At 54.2% G+C, this 19,824-nt stretch overlaps 1 protein-coding gene and 1 pseudogene across 1 annotated transcript; one reads left to right on the forward strand and one right to left on the reverse strand.

The window, feature by feature from the left end:
* Nucleotides 1-2,663: 2,663 nt before the first annotated feature.
* On the reverse strand, nt 2,664-5,631 carry TNFSF9 (TNF superfamily member 9). The gene is made up of 3 exons (XM_028126011.2): nt 5,381-5,631; nt 4,855-4,885; nt 2,664-4,111 (listed from the first exon to the last, which is right to left on the reverse strand). Exons 1-3 carry the CDS (start codon nt 5,612-5,614, stop codon nt 3,615-3,617), a joined length of 762 nt encoding a protein of 253 aa, XP_027981812.1. The 5' UTR covers nt 5,615-5,631; the 3' UTR covers nt 2,664-3,614.
* Nucleotides 5,632-13,008: 7,377 nt separating this feature from the next.
* Nucleotides 13,009-19,793, forward strand: LOC148165194 (uncharacterized; annotated as a pseudogene).
* The last annotated feature ends 31 nt before the right edge of the window (nt 19,794-19,824 follow it).

The raw sequence follows: 19,824 nt of genomic DNA on the forward strand, positions 1-19,824 counted from the left end.
TGCCCTTCCTGGAACCTCAGAATATTGACCTTATTTGGAGATAGGGTCTTTGCAGATGTAAGTAGTTAAATTAAGATGAGGTTATACTGGAGTCATCTGAGCATTATATCCAATATGAGCAGTGTCTTTATAGGAAGAGGAGAAGAGAAGCAGATGAGATGCACAGAAGGAAAAGCCGTGCCACAAGGGAGGCAGAGATGGGGGTAATGCCGAAGCCAGGAAAGGAACGCCATCCACCAGAAGCTGGAAGAGGCAGGGAAGGAGTCTTCCCTAGAGCCTCTGGAGAGAGCATGGCCCTGCCAGCACTTCGATTTTGGACTTCTGGCCTCCAGGACTGGTGGAAAATAATTATCTGGTGCTCTAAGCCACCCAGTTTATGGTACTTTGTTTTTGGTTTGTTTTAAGTAGGCTCCACGCTCAGCTTGGAGCCCAAGGTGGGGCTTGAACTCACGGCCCTGAGATCAACACCTGGGCTGAGATCAAGAGTCAGTGGCTCAACCCACTGAGCCACCCAGGTGCCTCTATGGTATTTTGTGAGAGCAACCCTGGGAAACTAAGGCACTAGGGTATCCCACCGCACCAGGAAGAGGCAAGTAGGAAACGTTAGTAGCTCCTCTGTCTCTCTAGGGCTCTATGGTCTCATCTGTGAATCCCCACACATCTTCCTCCTCCCCCGCCCCCTCTCTCTCTCTTGCACACGCTTCCCTCCATGTTTCTGTCACATACAGCTTCCAATTCCTGACCCGAACAGTTCGTAGAGCCAGGCCTGCCCCTATTCCTGTGGAGGAGATCTGACTGGCCCAGCTTGAGTCATGTGTCCGTCCTGGCCCAGTCAGCTGCACTGGAGGACTGGCATCACCTGGTGCTATTCAAAATAGGCAACAACTAGGTTAGCCTGTCACTGGTCCCTGGACCAAGAGTTCTGAGGAGCACCCTTCCCTTCCCCCCCACAACCCTGGAGGTGAACCAAGTGCAAGGTTTTGGATGGCAAAGGCCATCTTGGAAGTCCAGAGCAAGCATCTAGTAATGGGGTGGGGGGGAGTAACAGGCTTTTGCCAATATGTGAACCAGACCGAAGCCATCTTGGACAGATGGCCACCAAGACCTCTCTGACCTGAAGCCTTCTTGAGCACAGCACCCCCACACACATCCTTCCCCTTTTACTTAACCACATCCTTGAGTATCCTGGGTCCTTGATCTGCTCTGGAGACATGACTGTGACACACCTATTTTCAAATATTCTCCTCCTGAGTGCCCTCGTCCCGCCCCTACCCCACGGACTCCCAGCGTCTAGCAGGTCTGACAGGAGGTGGGGGTTTCACGGACCTGCTCCTCTTGCAGCCACTCAAAACAGGTTTCTGTCTGTAAGTCCCCTTAATAAACCATTTCTCATCAAGCTGCACTCGTAGGCCTTTTTCTTCTATCTTACAGCTCCTTAGGATTTGTCATTTTGCACATACTTCCTTTTCACGGGACAACCAACTAGAATGGAACAGTTTATTTGTTCTTTGTGGGTTTTTTAAAGTTTATTTATTATTATTATTATTTTTTTTTTTTTAGTAACCTCGACACCCAACGTGGGACTTGAACTTACAACCCTGAGATCAAGGGTCGCACACTCTTCTAACTGAGCCAGCCAGGCGCCCCTAGAACTAGGTCAATAATTTAATTCCCAATCAGGATGACACTCACGGTGTCAGCTCAGTGCCAGTCCTGCACACTCAGGAGGAACCCTGAGAAGGGGTAGAGATGGGTCAGACAAAAGGCGTTCACTTCCACATCCGCATCTTCACAGCCCATCCCACACCCTCCTGTCTGGCCAGTGTGGACCAATCTTCCACCTCTGCCTCCCTTGTTCCCGTCCTTCCTCCTAAGGCCCATCTAGGTCAACTGCTCTGTGAAGACTTCTCTGCCCACCCCAGCCCCTTTTGTCCTATGTAAGAAACCAAGATCCAGCTGGTTTATATGGACCAGCCGGCAGATCTGCATGGTGGGGAAATTATGGCGCTGGAGGGACTGGCTGGTCTGGAGACAGGGGTGTATAGCAAATGTCTAACAACCGGCTCTCCAGAGGGGGAAAAACGAGTATGTGCGTCTATTATAAATTTTGTTGGCAAAAATGTGCAGCATGTATCTACAAAAAACATATAAAATACTCTCCTTTTTTTAAAAAAGAATTATTTAGTTATTTGAGAGACAGCACTTATGCATGTGCACATGAGCAGGGGAAGGAGCAGAGGGAGAGAGAGAATCCCAAGCAGACTCCCCACTGAGTGCACAGCGGACACAGATCCCACACCTCTGAGATCATGACCTGATTTGAAATCAAGAGTCAGATGCTTAACCAACTGAGCCACCCAGGTGTCCCTATAAAAAAACTCTCCATTGCAAATTGCATAGTCAACGCTTACAGAATGCAGTCTTGGATTTTTCCCACGCTGGTACCCATAGCCATGTATGGCTCCAGGCGACAAGGTTGGAATGTTCCTTTAAAGACTAAGATGAACTGGAACAACAAAGATGTCCCCACCTCACTTGTTTGTCAGTCATCTTGAGCAACTTCTTTGCTAAAGCAGATAATGGTCTGAAAACACAAGACATTTAAATACTTCCTCAATTTCTCACGTGCTCTTCACAACGTCACAGCTCAAGACTAGACACACTTTCGAGTTTAATCTCCATGTTTAATCCACACTTTCTCCATCACTGTCTTAAATAGGTGATCCACACACAATAACATGAAGCCAACCTGAAGCATTTGCAGATGCCCATGGCCAATTTTAAGTTCCCAGCATGAGGTCACCGAACAGAGTTGGCAAGCGAGGTCCTTCAGAACGGACGCAGTACTTCCACCACGCAGATACAAGCAGGTCACGTCACCAGCAGAGAGAATGACAGAATGGGAATGAAGTCCCAAAAGCATAGGGTTGTTATGTCTCAAATAGATACCTCATGCTGTCTGACATACAGTGAAGATTCAATACTTCGCGGTCAGTAGCTTTTATGAGTATTGTATCATCCAATACCACGCACCATCCATCACACACTCTCCCATGTGGTCCAGTCACATGGGGTCACACACAATCATAGTCCTAGTGCCAAGCAGGCATACCTGATGGCCAGCGTGGCAAAAGCTGGGCTGTCTGTCTGTCTTGTTCATAGCCATGTCCCCAACACCTAAAACAGTGCCTGATACAAAGGAGTTGCCCAGAACAACTTGCACGAATGAAGCTCACACATCATAGTCACACGGACCCCCGAAGACTAGCCCCCTGAATGCCAGAGCAGGGCTGGGGATGAGTCTTTATTCCGCACATATTAACATAAATAAAATTTTTTTTAAATCTGTTTTGTTTGCTGATGTTTCACCAGCCCTGCACAGGGCCTTGCCTACAGCAGATGGTCAATAAATATAAATGGAATGGATTAATATAAAGTACACTGTTGAGCTCAGGCTCAGAATAAATACCAGAAGTTCGACTTGGGGCAGGATGGGAGAGTGACTTGGAGAGTCCTCGAGGAGTGGGTCAGCAGCGGGGACCCCTGCCAAGCCAGGTGAGGTAGAGTCGCTGGGGCGTCCCTCAACCAAGAGCCCCAATGAAAGAAGGCAGCATTCATTCTCGGTCCAGGGGCCCGGAGCCAGGCCCCGTGTCAATGGGCCACGAGGAGGGGAGTCCAGTGGGGACTTTGGTGGCCACTCTGAAGAGGCCCAAGATGGTGGCACCCTGTGCGAGCTGCCAGGCGAGGTGCACCCCCGCCTCAGCCCGCAGGTGAACACCCAGGCGCTGGCCGGCGCCCAGGTGCAGCAGGCTGCCCTGGAAACCAGCTGCGGAGTCACGGGCCTCTGAGGATGGAGGAGGCAGGTCCAAGGTCAGAGCAGGGGCTGCAGCCGCGGCACCAAGCGGCCGCAGATGCAGGGCAGCGGAGACTGAGCCGGAGCCTTCGTGGGACACCACCCGCTGCAGCTTCAGGTGCAGGAAAACATAGTAGACCCCGGGTTCGGCCACCATCAGCTCCCCAGTGTGCTTGTCGTAACTCAGGCCCGGCCCCAGGAACACGCCTGCCAGGCCCGGGTCACTGTACCAGTGCAGGGGCCCTTCGGTCAGCCGTACTGAGGGAGGAAGAAGAGCAAGGCTGTGGAGCAGGGGTGCAGCCCTGGGGAGGAGGAGCTGGGGCTCTGAGCCCGAGAGGGACAGAGGTCTCAGAAGGAAGAGGTTTTGAGAGGGAGGTGAAGTTGGTGAGGGAAGGGAGGACTGGACAGCGAGGGAGGGGAGGACAGCCGTGAAGAGGGAGAGTGGGGGTGCAGGGTGGGAAAAGCAGAAGGAAGCCGGAGGAGGGGAAACGATGCCCAACGTGGAAGGGGCAGTCTGACGGGGGAGAGCAAGGTGGGGAGGGAAGGAAGTGGATTGGCGGGGAGGTGAGGGGGATGCGGGAGGTGGCACAGCCTGGCGGGGACTCAGGAGGGAGGAGGTGGAAGGGAGAGTCTCAGGAAGGGGGAGAAGACCGAGCGGAGATGGGGGACGGAGGGAAGAGGGGGGCCATACCTCCCAGAGCCCAGCGGGAGAGACAGAGCAGGTAGGATCTGTGGGATCCAGCCCCAGGCCTGGGGGGGGCGGGGGCCGGGGGAGGGGCCGGAGGGAGCCTGAGGTGGGTACGTTTGGGGGGTCAGAGGAGGAAGAGCCGGCACCCTGACAGGGTTATAGGAAGGTCAGGAAGACAGAGGAGGTTCAAAAAGGTGAGGGGACAGCTTTCAGAGAGGAGGGGAAGAGGGTCAGATGGAGGGGGAGGAGGCCCCCCTGCCCCGGGATTCCTCCGCCCACGTGCGCCCCAGGGGCATGGCCGCGGGACACTCACCATCTCGGGCCACCAGCTGCGCGAACACGCCCTGCGGAGAGAGCAAAGGCGGAAAGTGGACGGAGGTTCCCCCTCCCGCTGCCGCAGCCCCCTGGAAAGTGGGGGTCCCCGGGGTCTGTGCAGGCCTTGAGCCCTCCCCCCTGCTCCAAATGAACACACTAGCATACACGAGCACCCAAAGCTGGTGACTCAACGTCCCCCAACCCTTGGAGTCTGCAAGGGCAGAACCCCGTGATTCTGCAGAGACAAGAGGAGCGAGTCCCTCTAAGGGCCCTTGGGAAGGAAACGGGGAGACCCCAAGGGCGCGGGCAAAAAAGCGAGGTTCTCCGGGAGTCAGTAAAGAACATGGAGTCCCCCTTACGGTTGGAGTTAAAGAAGAGCCCTCGGGGTCCGCGATGGAGAAAGGGTTACCTTCCGGGGCCCGGGACGCAGATGGGGTCTCACGGGTGTGCCCCCCGAAGTCCTGGATAAAGAAGGGGTGCTCTCGGGGGCCCGGGTGGGAGAAGGGATTCCGGGCACATCTCACCTGCGGAGAGTCGGGGAGGCGGGCGCGGGCGTCGGGCAGGAGCTCGGGGAGCCCGGGGCTGGGCACGGCGGGGGCCCGGGGCGCGGCCCAGCGGAGCGCGCAGGCGGCGCCGGTGCCGGCGAGCAGCAACAGCGCGGCGCTCAGGGCCCAGGGCAGCGGGCGGCAGGCGCTGCCGGGGGGCGCGGGCGGCCGCTGGGCCTCGGGGTCCGGGCAGGCGTCGGTGCGGGGGCACATGGCCGGCGGCGGACGGCTGTAGCCCGGCCCGGGGCCCCGCGCTTTATAGAACTCAGGAAGCCGCGTTTTCCGGGGCGGAGCGGGTGGGGATCCCGGCTCCCCGCCCTCTCCGCCTTCCGTCTGAAGTTTCCCTAACTTTCTCTTCTCTGAATCTCTCTCCGCTTTCCATCTGCTTTCTCGCCCTCAAAGGCCTACCCCCACCGTTTCCTCTTCGTCCCTAGTTCTCTCCCTCCCCGGTTATCTCTCTCTGCCTCTGTCTCTCTAGGTGTCTCTTCGACACTCTGCATCGCCTCTTCTCTGTGTGCCTCTCTCGCTCTTAATCTGTCCTTGTCTCTGTGGACTGTCACCTACGAGGTCTCAGGGGTTCTTTCCATCTCTCGGCCTCATTATTTCTGTGCGTCTGTCTCTCTGTGTGTGTCTCTCCCTGTCTCTCGATGTCTCTGACTCTCTGATTTTCGATTTCTTAGTCTCTCAGTCCGTCTCTTTCCCTTCTTTCTTGACACTCTCTAGACCCCCATCACTGGAGCTCCCCCAGCGCGCCCCTAAATCCAGCATATCTGCAGAGGGGTCAGGGAACAGCCAGGCCTCATCTCCCTTCTCTGGAGCATAAGCCCCCCACCCCCAACTGGAACCCTGAGTGGCAAGCTCACCTCTCCCGCCACCCTCCCTCACCTTCTCGGGGAGCCCTGGGCCTTCCCTGGCTTGCCCCCACCCACCCATCTGGACGCTTCCCGTCAGGGGCCCCTTCTGGACCCCACAAGCAGAAGGCTGGAGAGTCCAGGTAGAGAAATCCCCCTTACAGGGAAGGGACAGTCTTGGCTAAAAGCAGAGGAAACTCAAATTTCCCGTTCATTCTCCCCTGATGGAGGCGGCGTGGGAGGAGGAGCAGAGCAGGGGCGAAAACTCGGACCCAAAAGAGGAAGCCACGGTATATTGAGAGACAGGCCGCACTGGGAAAGCCCTGGCCTCCTCCAGAAGCTCGGCTCCTCCGGGCCGGGCCAGGTGGACACTGGCCGGGCAAGGGATCCCAGCATTGCATCAATGTCAGCCAGGAAATGGTGCGGGGGGGGGGGGGGGGGGTTGGGGGGGAGGGTCGGATTTAGGTTCAACGGAATCGTTATGGGATGATTCCCCTGTGTTCTATTTTGTTGTATTGGGCCTCCTTGGAGAAATACCGGAAGCAAACAGTCATGATGCTGGCCGTTGTTGATGCTAACAGGTGCTAATGCTTCCTGTATCTGAACAGTTCGTGAAGTGTGACACCCGACCTAGCAAACTAGCCAGGCAGCAGCACCTGGGGATTTGTTAGTTATGCAAATTCTAGCACCGCAAACTAGGCCTATTGACACTCTGGGAGCAGAGAAGCCCAGGAATCAATGTGTGGTTAAGCCCTCTAGGCGGGGATTCTGATGCTCGCCTAAGTTAGAGACGCCACTGCCTTGTACCAGGGTCGTTCCTTTCCACCTGCCATCCCTCTGGCTGGAACGTTCTTTCCCAGACCGGCAGGCAGCAACACTTTCAGTTCCAACATCACTGTGGGTAGAGAGGATGAGCCGAGCACCACGTTCTACTGGCACTCTTTCCTGAAACCCCACTGTGGTGACAGCTAAGCGATTGTTTGAAAACTAAACCAAAATTGTTAGCCAGCAGGGCAGGAAGCTAAATATCATCTCCGTAGCAGAATTCCACCATCGCCAACCCCCAAGGCCCCCCGGCTGGGGGTGACCCCCTCCCAACTCCAAAAGAGAGTGTGGTGGATGGGCTGCTAACATTGAGGAGTTTGCTTCAAGTAGATCCCCCCAAAGAGACACCAGCTTTTCTCCCCAGCAGAGGGCGGAAAAACAGCCATTTCTAGAGTTGCTTTTTCCTCTGGAGAGCCGAAAGGGCGCTTTCTGGGCAGAGGAAGCCAGCTGAGGGTAGGAGAATCACGCTGGGAACCGGAGTGGTAAGCAGACCCCTGACCACAAATGCAGGAGCTGAAATTTCCCCCACCCCAACCCTCGCCCTCACTCAGCACCCAGGACTGGGGAATGGGACAGTAAGAGACCCCTCTCCTAGGAATCAGACCAACCAGAAGAAAGATTTACCGATCCTGAGGCCAAAATGTCCTCTCCCAATGGCATCACTCCGTCAAGAAGCTCACAGGCCATGGGCCAGCCTGTTTACTATTAAGCCCTACCCCACAGCAAGCCATAGCCAGGGATTGCCTCCAATGATATATATATATATATATATATATATATATATATATATATATATATATATATATATATACAGAAAGAGGTACTTGGGAGACCAAAGGCATCACCTTCTCCAAGGACCCAAATGAAAGTGTCCTGCCCTTGGGTCTGGGTTATATGGCCCCATGGGATTTCCTTGGTAGCATTTCCACCATCTGAAATACGCTCGTCAGTTTTATTTCCTTGCTTGCTTTGCCCAGGAGATTGTTATCTCCTGATGAGTCGCATCTCCATCTGCCTGAGAAAACTGCCAGCCTCAATAGTATTCACTGAATGAATGAAGTATATAGCATGACAGTTACCAGCATGGACTCTAGAGGTCAACAACGTACAGTCCACCAACGACACATTTTGTGTTTGTTTCTGGTTTTAAATGGCAAGGAAACGTCAAAAGAAGATTTCACGGCATGTGCAAATTATATGCAATTCAAATGTCAGAGTCCACAAATAAATTTCCTTTTTTTTTTTGCTTTTTTTATTATGTTATGTTAATCACCACACATTACATCATTAGGTTTTGATGCAGTGTTCCATGATTCATTGTTTGTGCATAACACCGAGTGCTCCATGCAGAATGTGCCCTCTTTAATACCCATCACCAGGCTAACCCATGCCCCCACCCCCTCCCCACTAACACCCTCAGTCTGTTTCTCAGAGTCCACAGTCTCTCATGGTTCATCTCTCCCTCTGATTTCCCCCCCTTCATTTTTCCCTTCCTTCTCCTTCTCCTTCACTTAGCAAATAAAGTTCTCTTGGCACCCCGCCCCCACGCCCATTCATTAGCGTGTCATCTATGGTTGCCTTTGCAGTACCATGGCAGAGTCGAGTATTGCAAGAGAGACTGGCCCACAAAGCCCAAAATATTTACTCTCTCTGGGCCATTTCAGGAAAAAAAAAAAAAAAAAAGTTGCTGCCTCTTCTCTAGAGGCTTGAATTTCAGCTCTCGAATGTCTTGCTTGTGATCTTGGGCAGGCGGCTTTACCTCCCTGAGCTTCATTTTTCCTGATATGGTAAATGGGAATAAAAGTAGGTCTCCATACACTGTTGGTGGGAATGCAAGTTGATACAGCCACTTTGGAAAACAGTGTGGAGGTTCCGCAAAAAATTAAAAATAGAGCTACCCTATGACCCAGCAATTGCACTCCTGGGTATTTACCCCAAAGACCAGATGTAGTGAAAAGAAGGGCCGTATGCACCCCAATGCTCATAGCAGCAATGTCCACAATAGCCAAACTGTGGAAAGAGCCAAGATGCCCTTCAACAGACGAATGGATGAAGATGTGGTCCATATATACAATGGAATATTACTCAGCCATCAGAAAGGATGAATACCCAACTTTTACATCAACATGGATGGGACTGGAGGAGATTACGCTAAGTGAAATAAGTCAAGCAGAGAAAGTCAGTTATCATATGGCTTCACTTATTTGTGGAACATAATGAATAGCCTGGAGGACATTAGGAGAAGGAAGGGAAAAATGAAGGGGGAGGGAATCGGAGGGAGAGATGAACGAACCATGAGAGACTGTGGACCCCGAGAAACAAACTGAGGGTTCTGGGGGGGGGATGGGTTAGCCCGGTGATGGGTATTAAGGAGGGCACGTACTGCATGGAGCACTGGGTGTTATACGAAAACAATGAATCGTGGAACACTACATCAAAAACTAATGATGTACTGTGTGGTGACTAACATAATAAAATTTTTAAAAATGTTTAAAAAAAAAAAAGTAGGTCTCCAAGGGTGGTTGAGAGCTTGCCGGGAGGAGGGCCAGGCACATCGTGAATGCTCAATATAGGGGAGCTGGCATCGTGTGATCTCTGAATCTCCCACAACCCCTGTAACACCATCATCCCCAATAGGCTGATGCAGAAACTAAGACTCCAAAAGTAGAAGTCACTTAGCCTCAGTGACTCACGGTGACTGTTCGGAACTCCCTATACCTAGAGGCTCCACAGAGATCTATACACTCCCCCCAGGGAGGGGAAACAAGGTCTGGCAGCCCGGGGAAGACTCAGGCCACAGTCAGGGAGTGCCATGACGTGCTGCTGTGGTCGGGACATCTGAGCCAGGCAGCCCTGCCCATCACAAAGCGCTCAGCATCACCCCACTAGCACCCCACGTTCGGTGGAGTTGCACCTCTGCATTCAGCGGTCTCCCCAAGATGAGCGTGGGCCGTTTTCCTCACCTCTGGGGTAGGACCTGAATCCTCACCCTTACCATCATAGGGCTCAAGGGAGGGACTGGGCAGGAAGTAGTTGGAGGGAGGAGCACCTTCCTTCCCCACTGGGAGGCTCAGTGAACAGATACCTCCTCCAGGAGGTGTGCCTTGATTTTTCCTAGCAAAATTCACCTCCTTTTCCCTGGGTTCCACATTGCCTCCCAACCCCTACCTGTGGCCTCCCCACCCCAGCCCCGCCCGTGTCAACTTCTCGCTGGCCTGGATCCTCTGTCTCCCCCAGGGCAGAGGCAAAGCCTAACAGAGAACATTAGTGATGTTTGCTGAGTAAGTACACAGTGAGAAAGCAAGCAAGTGAGCAAGGGACCAAACAGGGGTGTGTAAACAAGAAAAGAAGAAAAAAGGGAAGGAAAGAACCGAATCAAATAAAATTGGTCTTGAACCATGGCAATGTGTTTTGGGGTTTTTTGTTTGTTTATTTTTGGGGTTTTTTTAAGATTTTATTTATTCAGAGAGAGAGCAAGAGAGCACAAGCGGGGTGGGAGGGGGCAGCAGGCAGCAGGCAGAGGGAGAAGCAGGCTCCCCAACTGAGCAGGGAGCCCGATGCAGGACTCGATCCCAGGACCCCGGGATCACAACCTGAGCCAAAGGCAGCCACTTAACTGACTGAGCCACTCAGGAGCCCCTAGCCATGGCAAAGTTAACACGTGTTGAAGGAGGAAAGAGACACAGAAGGGGGAATCGTGTTGTTCAAGTTAGCCGAATCTCTTGAAAAGCGGGGTCTGGGTCTCCTCAGCCCTAGATAGGCCAGGAGAACAGGGCCCAGCACGTTATGTGTACCTGTGGTGCTGTGTACGCCCTGCAAGGCATGGTAGTGCAAAACAAGCTTTGTGGAGTTGGGGTGCACAACCAGCTGCTTTGGAATTGTGTGATTCCAACGTGATGTTGCATGTTTAGGAATGAGGACAGGGAGGGGTCCCATGTGTGCACAAGTGTGTCTCTAGTTGAGGAACAACACTGGCACAAGATCCAAACTGCTCGGCTTCAAATCCCAGCTCTGCCCCTTGCTAGTTGTATGATCTTGAGCACATTCTTTCCCTTATCCGTGCCTCGGTTTTCCCAACTAGGAAGTGTGGCTAACAGCAGTGACCACCTCATAGGATTATTGTCCAGGATAGGGAGCAGACAGGCGCCGGGCATGCAGTAGATGCTCTGTAGGGTTAGCCATCACTGCTGACAGTCTGGTTCTCCTTGTGATTCGATGCACGAGTTGATCTTGTGAACACACCACCAGGGTCCAAAAACTAGTGCAGGCATCCAGACGGAAAGACAGACAGGCAGGAATGTCTGTTCAAAAGTGTTTTCAGAATGCAAATAACCAAAGCAGTCATTGAAAAAGAAATGGCCAGAATAAGTTTGGTAATCAAGCCATGGAGAAGGTTGAGTCATCTCCTTGGGGCTCAGTAAAGATCTCTCACTAAGGGTTAAGTAAGCTGCAGGACGCTATGTACTGAAGACGTTGTTTTGTTTTAGAGCGGAGATATACTTGCACAGCAAATTTCTAGAAGGTATAGAAAAAAACCCAGAGGATTCAGGGGTGAGCAATGTAGCTCTTTCACTGTGTATGCTTTTGCCCACTTGCATTTTCCATGTGCTACTGTTTTGCTTTGTTTTGGTTTTTTGATGTTAAGTACAGAATTGTGGTCAGGTGTGCACACACGTAGAAAGAAACCAGTAGCCCGAGCTGAAGAAGGGAAAATTTAGCATCAGTGACATCAAAGGCAGGAAATGGTGTTTCCCTGCTAAGGGCAGTGGAAGGACACAGGGATGGGGAAGATCCAGGCAGACCAGGGCCAACCCCTACAACCCCTCAGAGGGGCCTGGCATGAGAAGCCAGATCATTCTGCTGGGAAGCAAGCCCTCCCGCCCCAGGAAGGAAGTCCCAGCAGGGCCACCACCTGGAGGGACTCTCCAGCTTGCCCAGGAAGGCAGCTATAAGGCAAACAGACATAGGGTACAATAGATACCTCCATTTGAGTCATACACAATCATCCAAATCAAGACACAAATCAAGACACACACAGACACACCATATAGACACACACACTCTCTCTCTCTCTCTCTCTCTCTCTCTCTCTCTCTCTCACTCACGGAGACACATACCTGGACACATAACCATACACAAGAGCAGCCACCAAACCTAGCCACAGGCACACACAAGGATAGGCCCGTGGCTGTGGTCATACATACCCACTCACACATGAACAGCCTCCAACAGACTCAAACTCTCCGGGACACACAATCAGAGACTCACAATATCAGACACCCAGAGACCACCAAAGGCACACAAGTCACACAGTGACATAAGCTGACCTAGAGAGACACAAAGGTCAGGCAAGACACTCAAAGACACAAAGTACAAGGGAACACAACCAAAGGAAGCCAGGCCCCATCCTTCAAACCGCCCAAGATCCACCACCCCCTAGTGGGGACCCCGGCTCTCGCTCTTCACTTCCTTGAGGAACCTCTAGGTCCCTTTTCTTGGCAGCGGCGCGCAGTGTAGGCCGCGGGCGACCCCTGCTGGACCAGGTGCCTCAACCCCGGGCTGCAAGAGGTGGGGCGAGGGGTGGGGTCTAGACTCAGAGAAGGAAAACCTGCTTCTAGGTCTTTGGTATCAAATGCAAAGGACTGTGAGGAAAGAGCGTGGCGACCGGGGAGCGGGGAGACGGGCGGCCGAAGCCGGATCAGGCAGGCCTGGAACACGGGAACAGAGCTGGGAAGCCGGAGTGGGACGGAAGACCCTCAACCACCACCCCCACGCAGCCCGCTCCGCGTCCCCGCGGCGCGCTGCTCGCGGTACTGAGGAAGACCGAGTGAGCCCCAAGGCGGACTCCCATTGGCCAATGAGACGCGGCGAGGGCGCCCGCCGGGACCCGGCGACCATTGGCGCAGAGGGAGGGGTGCCCGCCCGCCCCGCATGGCTCTCGGCCGGAAAGTAACCACTACGTTCTGGAATTCCGGGGGCGGAGACAGCCAGCGCAAGATTACCAACCAACTCGGACGTGACTTTGACCCTAGGAAAGGGGAGCTCGCCTCTTCCAGGTCCGACCCGTCTCACAAGCCCTGCCCATTCCCCAGCCCCGCCCATTGTCCCCGTCATTGTCCCTAGGCTCCCCCCACTTCCCCGCCCTCGGCCTTCCAGGCCTTGCCCCCTCCCAAGTCCCGCCCACTTCCCCAGCCATCCCCCTCCAGGCCTTGCCCACTCCCCAAGTCCCGCCTACTACTCCGTTATCTCCCTAGGCTCCGCCCACTTCCCCAGCCATCAGCCTTCCAGGCCTTGCCCCCTCCCCAAGTCCCGCCCACTTCCCAGCCATTCCCCCTTCCAGGCCTTGCCCACTCCCCAAGTCCCGCCTACTACTCCGTTATCTCCCTAGGCTCCGCCCACTTCCCCAGCCATCGGCCTTCCAGGCCTTGCCCCCTCCCAAGTCCCGCCCACTTCCCAGCCATCCCCCTTCCAGGCCTTGCCCACTCCCCAAGTCCCGCCTACTACTCCGTTATCTCCCTAGGCTCCGCCCACTTCCCCAGCCATCACCCTTCCAGGCCGTGCCCCCTCCCCAAGTCTCGCCCACTTCCCAGCCATTCCCCCTTCCAGTCTTTGCCCACTCCCCAAGTCCCGCCTACTACTGTTATCTCCCTAGGCTCCGCCCACTTCGCCCCCATCAGCCTCCCAATCCCGCCCAGTTCGCTGTCACTCTCAGGCCCCGCCCACCTTCAGTCCTGCCCACTTCCCTGTCATTCTCTTTAGATTCGGCGCGTTTCCCAGCCATCAGCCTCCCAGGCAGGCCCTGCCCACTCTCCTGCCCCTCCTACTTTTTTACCTCTCTCAGCCCAGCACCACCCTCTCCCCAGGCTCCGCCCTTTTATTGCCTATCTAAAATCCTCTCTCATTTCCTAGGTTCCACCTTTCAAGAACCTTGCGCCCCCTAACTTCCCCGTCCCTGGTCTAACTGCCCTGCCCACAGTGGTCTTCACTGTCCAGGCCCCATGCAGCTCATAAACTCTAACCCCAGTACGGGTGGGTGCGCCCACCCTGTCGCCCCCACAGTTGATAAATTTACCACACATGATCTTGGCCTTGCCCCAGATGGTGATCTGGTGCCACTGCCTGTGGCCTGGGGACATTCGCAGGACACTCCCGCCCCACCTATCTGCCCGCCTGGACCTCACACCTGGACCAAAGCTGGTGGCTTTGGAATGTTGTGTCTGCAGCTGGATGAGCCCCTCCCCACCAGCCTTGAGCCCCCCCATTGCCAACACCCAAAGGTCTGTGGAGGGGTCTATCTGCCTGTCTTCTTTTTTTTTTTAAGATTTTATTTATTTATTTGACAGAGAGAAACACAGCGAGAGAGGGAACACAAGCAGGGGCAGTGGGAGAGGGAGAAGCCGGCTTCCCGCAGAGCGGGGAGCCCGATGAGGGGCTCAATCCCAGGACCCCGGGATCATGACCTAAGCTGAAGGCAGACGCTTAACAACTGAGCCACCCAGGAACCCCATCTGCCTGTCTTTATCCAAGGGGTCGCTAGACTGGGGGCTCGCTGGCTGCCCTTGTGTGTGTACTTGGGGCACGTGTCTTCACACCTGTGTGCTCGTCAGTGTATTTGGGGGATGTCTGGGTCAATTTTTGTCTGTGTGAATGGGGGAGAAAGGGATTCTCCGCAAGCGTGACTTTGGGATGTTTGCCTGTCTCCCTCCCACACAGCATCTGGCTGTGTGTCTTTTTCTTTTTTGTCAGTCTTGCATGTGACTTTATTTTCTCCCTTCAACCTTTTTTTTTGTTCAGTCTCTCATATGCTTTTCTTTGCTGTCTGTCTTTTTGAGTGGTATCTCTGAGTCTGTCTGTGTGTCTGTGGTGGGGGGAGGGTGTCTGTATTGTGTACCTCTAGGTGTGTTTGACTGTGTGAAGGTTGTATGTGAGTCTCTGGGTCTATCTGTGTGTCTGAGGTTGGCCTGTGTTGTGCTTATATCCATGTGAGTGTATGATTCCGTGTACGTGTGCTCAGGCGTGCGTGTCACACACACGTGTACATCTGGTCCATTTCTACATCGGGCTCTGTCTCTACTGAGGTCTGAGTGTAGAGCTCATCTGTGTGTATCCAACTCTGTGGTATGTATGTGTGTCTCTGTGTTGTGTGTTATGTGGTTGTGTGGTCGTGCTGTGTGTTGTATCGGCTTGGAGAGGTGTCTCCAGTATGGGTGACACTCCTACAATTGCACTTGGTTTATAGGCACCTGACTGTGCAGCTGGGTTGGGGTGGATGTGATTTGTGTAGCTTGGTGTGTGTCTGGGTCTGTATGGGCCTATGTGTGTTGTGGGTATAGTGTTGCATCGTGTGTCTGCCCGTGTATATCTGAATCTCTGAGTCTGGGTCAGATTGTGTCGTTGTACTGTGTAATTGTGTAGGTCAGACTCTGCGTGTGGATGTGTCTCTATGGCCTCAGCTTGCCTGGGGTCTAGATGTGTGGCTTGCATCTGCCCAGTGGGTAGAGCTGGTGACCAAAGCCCCCTCACTGGGAAGGGGAGGGCAGGCTGGGACATGAGCTTTTCCCTCAACCCAGGAAGGGAGTTGGGGGGGGCGGCTGTGGGAGGCTGGGTTCCAACTACCTAGTCCCCCCAGACTTCAGTGGGCAACAGGAGGACAGGGTGGCAGGCCTGGGGGTAGGTCTCTAAGGTGGGTGGGCCTGACAGAGAGCCTCACACAGGACCCCCTGCCCTGCCTGACTTCAGGATGTGGTGTCAGGTGAGGGACCCCAGACCCTGCTCACACACAGCACTCACACCAGTATCTCCCAGCTCACAAACACACACACACCACGCTTCCATGAACACACATGCACAATCACACGTACACACGCAGATCACAGATGGGAGCACACACGTACCCACGAGCACCACAAACACCTATTCCCACAACACATCATACACACATACATGCATACGTCAGGATGCAAACACATACAGAAAGTGAGCCTGCCTACGTTTGTCCCTTCATTATTCTAACCCCTGACCCATCTCATGCACAGGACCCCCTCCCATGCATGGGTCCCTCGGGCTCTGTCCGAGGGCCTTCTGTCCAGACCATCTCCCCTACATGGCCATCCTTGCCCTCCCACCACATCCAGGCTGTGGAGATGCAGGAAGGACAGACTGGCCAGAAGGCCTAAGGAGAGTAGGCCTCAGGCCACCTGCCCATAAGTGGGGTCTTCCCCACCTCTGGCAGTCAGCATCCCCAGGGTGCTGAGACAGAGCGGTTTGTCAGTACCCTACATCCAGGACTCCTCTTGCAATGACACCACTGTCAGATACCCCCCGGGGTGGCCCATTACGTCCTCAAGGACTCAGCATTCATCATCATGGGTTGCTTAATCTCCCTCTTTACAGTAAGGGGCTGGCCACTTTCACCCCATGCGGGGGTGACATGCAAACTGCACCCCTTCTTCTGACAAAACGTAGGCCAGAGCCAGGAGGAGGTACCCAATCTTTTCCTAATGAAATGGGAAATCTCGCTGCTCCATGACATAAAACTTTCCTTGAGGAGAAGGTGAGGCTCACCCTTTGCGTTAAGCATGGAGCAAGAGGAGGCTCAGCCCCTTTACCCGCCCTGCCATAGACAGGGAAGCCCACCCCTCATAGTCATAAAGCAGGATGCAGTACTGCTCCTTTCCTGGGGAGTTGGGAAATCTCCCTCTTTCAAACAGCGAGAGAACATCCTGCCTCTTTATCCTGGTGAAAAGGGAAGCCCCACCATTTTCAGGCATGTGGGAGGAAGTCTGCACATTTTTCCAGGTGTAGCAGGAAGTCCGGCCCCTTTTGGATACGGGACCCCTGCCCCGTGTCTGAATAGGGAGACTCCCCTCCTTTCCACATGAAGTGGGACATGCAGTCTGTCTGAGACAAAGGGTTGGGGACTTCCCATGCCTGTGGCACCCCTGACCCGTGGTGCTGAGCCCTCCCCACTCCAGTGTGGCTCACAGATCAGCCGGGGAGAGATGCCCTGGTTCCAGGACCTGCATCTGAGCTCACCAGCAGCAGCCACGTGGCCATGGTCTCCAGGCATCTGGGCACCTTCATATTTGGCGGCATGACCCACGGGTCACTTAAGGCCCCACTTCCTGCCTGGCCTGGCTTCCTCCAACCAAAAGAGCAGCTACATCACCAATGACACCTGCACCAGGCACCCCGAAGATGCCCTCGATGCCAGGCAAGTCGGTGGGCAACAAGAGGAACCCAGGAGGCAGCCCCCCCACACCCCAGACCCATCTGATGTCAGCCAGTGTCAGCCCTCCCCCACCCATTTCCAGAAAATCCTATTCTGAGCACGCCTCCGTGGGGTGGACTCCATGGTGTATCTGGTGGCAAGTGTTAGTGGGAGGCTGGCCACACGCCGGGCAAGGCCAGAGAATGCTCCCTTGTCCCCCCCACCCCCTCCCACATGTTCAGAGTCAGCGGTGCCAGGCCTCCATAGAGCTTGTGTGCGCCCCTGGAGTTGGGCGGGCAAGAATGGGGAGGGCCTATCTCCTCTTAAGGCTCATTCAGCATCCCTGTCCTGGAACAGCAACTTCCAGAACTCTCTGTCTCCCCCGTCTCTGCAGCTGGAGAGGGCCCGTGCCAGGTTGGGTTCATGCCCGGGGCTGGGCTCTGCCAGGGCAGGGGGGAGGGAAATCAGATCCTGTGGAGGTGGAGGTCTAAGGGAGCCTCTGGAAAGGAGTCAATGACCCACGGGCCCAGCGGACAAAGCAAGCACAGACTTGGGTGGTGGCATCAGATCGCACACATCGGAGTCAGCCCAGAACACCCGGGCAACGTGGTGGGCAGACACAATGGCATAGACAGAGGCCAGGCCAAGGAGCACGTCACAGTCACACGGCTCATACCAGCTACTGGTCACACCAGCAACATTTTCCTCCTGAAAGACAGCCCATTCAACTGCCAGCCCTTCTTTTTTCTTTTTTTAAAGGCCAAGTGACAAAGTAACTACTGGTGTCCTGATAAACCATCAGGGGCTTTGGAGCTGGAATGTATGAACTTTATTCCCAGCCTCCACTGTGTGTGAGATACTCAACCTCCTAGGGCCTCCATTTCCACATCTGTAAAATGGGCATGCAAACAGCACCTGCCTCCTAGGGTTGTGGTTTTGTGAGCTCAAACATAAACGAACTGACACACTCAAAGCACTTCGAACAGGATATGGTTGAGACATCACTATTATCATTAATAATAGACAAAACGGACTCCATCCCCCCCCCAAAGGTGGATTGGTGGTTGGGTGCATGTCGGCAATGCCTTGAGGCTCACAAACAAGGTGGCAATGTGGCCCCCCACATGGTGGACAGATCACACATAACTAGAAGGCAGGCCTTTCCCAGGTTTTGCAGACCTCAGAAAGGGTGGTCAATTTAGTGCACAGAAAGTTCTAGGTCTCAGGGAATTCTTCATCTCATGAGTATTCCCCAAGCGCAGATGCCTGATTTCTCCCTGAAATGCCCAACAGCCACTTCCCTGTTCTCCCTGCTCATTCCAAGGAAGTATATTAACCTGGCATTTTAAAATGGGATTTTTTTGTTTTCTGTTTTCCATTTCAATATCGGGAGCCCTATCCCTGCTCTTTGAGGGCTCCCTGATGATGCCAACCTGGTTCGACTGGAGATGCGACACGGACAAGAGGTGGGAGTACCCGGCCACAGTATGAGCCTCCTGGTAGGGTCTCACCTGACCGCATGGGAAACCCTCTATTTCTCCCAACACTAAAGTGTAGTTAGTAGCATAGCTCTCTTATAGTGATGGCTCCGGGGGGCCAGAGCCGATAGGCTCTTTGGATGCAGAAATCCATTTCCATACAAAACTGGCAAGATAGAACGCCCTGCCTCACACCATGACTGCCCAGGGTCAGGCAGGCAGCTGGGTGCAAAAATGCAGCCCCAGGGTGGAGTCCCTCTGCATACCCACTCCTGGGACATCAAGATGCGGGCTGCCTGCCCCCCAGCTCTATGGGCAAGCCCGCGCGTGGAGACAAAAAACCTGGTTCTTAATGGCCCACCATCCAGCCCGTTTTCTTGTCCCTGGCTCTATTCATGGGCTACATCTGGATCTTGGGACTCCTGGCACTGTGCACACAATCTGGTCTCCGGAATCCCGCAGGGAGTCTTGATAGCTTTCTGGGTAGTAGGTGATACCATGCTACCAGGGAGGGTCTGTTTGCCTGGAGGCCACGGTACACCTGACTTTTACCTCCAGGGAAGGAAGCCCCGGAGAGGCCAGACCACAGAGGGGCAGCCATGGGGGACAGATGACATCAGCCCACCCACCCCAACCCCCTCCCCGCTTCCTCACTGCAGGCTCTCTACATCTCTGGCCTCTTTACATCGCTGGCATTGCCGGGTCCCAGCAGCTCCAGGTGCTAGGAGGCCACCCTTGCTCTCCATTCTCTCCCCGCTTTGTCCTCCCTCTGCTCTCCCGAAGACCAATAGGGAACCCAAGGGATGCCCTGATGCAGAGAGAGGTCAAGGGCACAACAGGGCTGTACTCTCTAGAGGCTGTCCCCTCCCAGGCAGGCTAATCCAGGAAGCCCTGCTCTCTGGGGGCTCAGTCCATAACCCAGATCAACCCTGCCCTGGTGGGGTGACACAGGAAACCCCATTTTTCTGGGACTGAGCCCCAAATCAGCCCCTCCCAGCAGAGCCACTTCCATTTGTATGTTTTTTTAATGACTCTTGATATGTTAACAAAAATTATGCC

Source organism: Eumetopias jubatus, unplaced genomic scaffold (genome assembly GCF_037043125.1).
Source record: "Eumetopias jubatus isolate StellerSeaLion01/CBP00866 unplaced genomic scaffold, mEumJub1_p1.0 scaffold_1, whole genome shotgun sequence".
Taxonomy (NCBI): domain Eukaryota; kingdom Metazoa; phylum Chordata; class Mammalia; order Carnivora; family Otariidae; genus Eumetopias; species Eumetopias jubatus.

Excerpts from the sequence above, each read along its gene's own strand:
- TNFSF9 (XM_028126011.2), bottom strand. The coding sequence starts at position 5,614 with ATGTGCCCCCGCACCGACGCCTGCCCGGACCCCGAGGCCCAGCGGCCG. Across the intron at positions 4,886-5,380 it reads GCCTCCCCGACTCTCCGCAG|GGCGTGTTCGCGCAGCTGGT; the intron begins GTGAGATGTGCC and ends CTCTCTCCGCAG. Across the intron at positions 4,112-4,854 it reads GCAGCTGGTGGCCCGAGATG|TACGGCTGACCGAAGGGCCC; the intron begins GTGAGTGTCCCG and ends TTCCTCCCTCAG.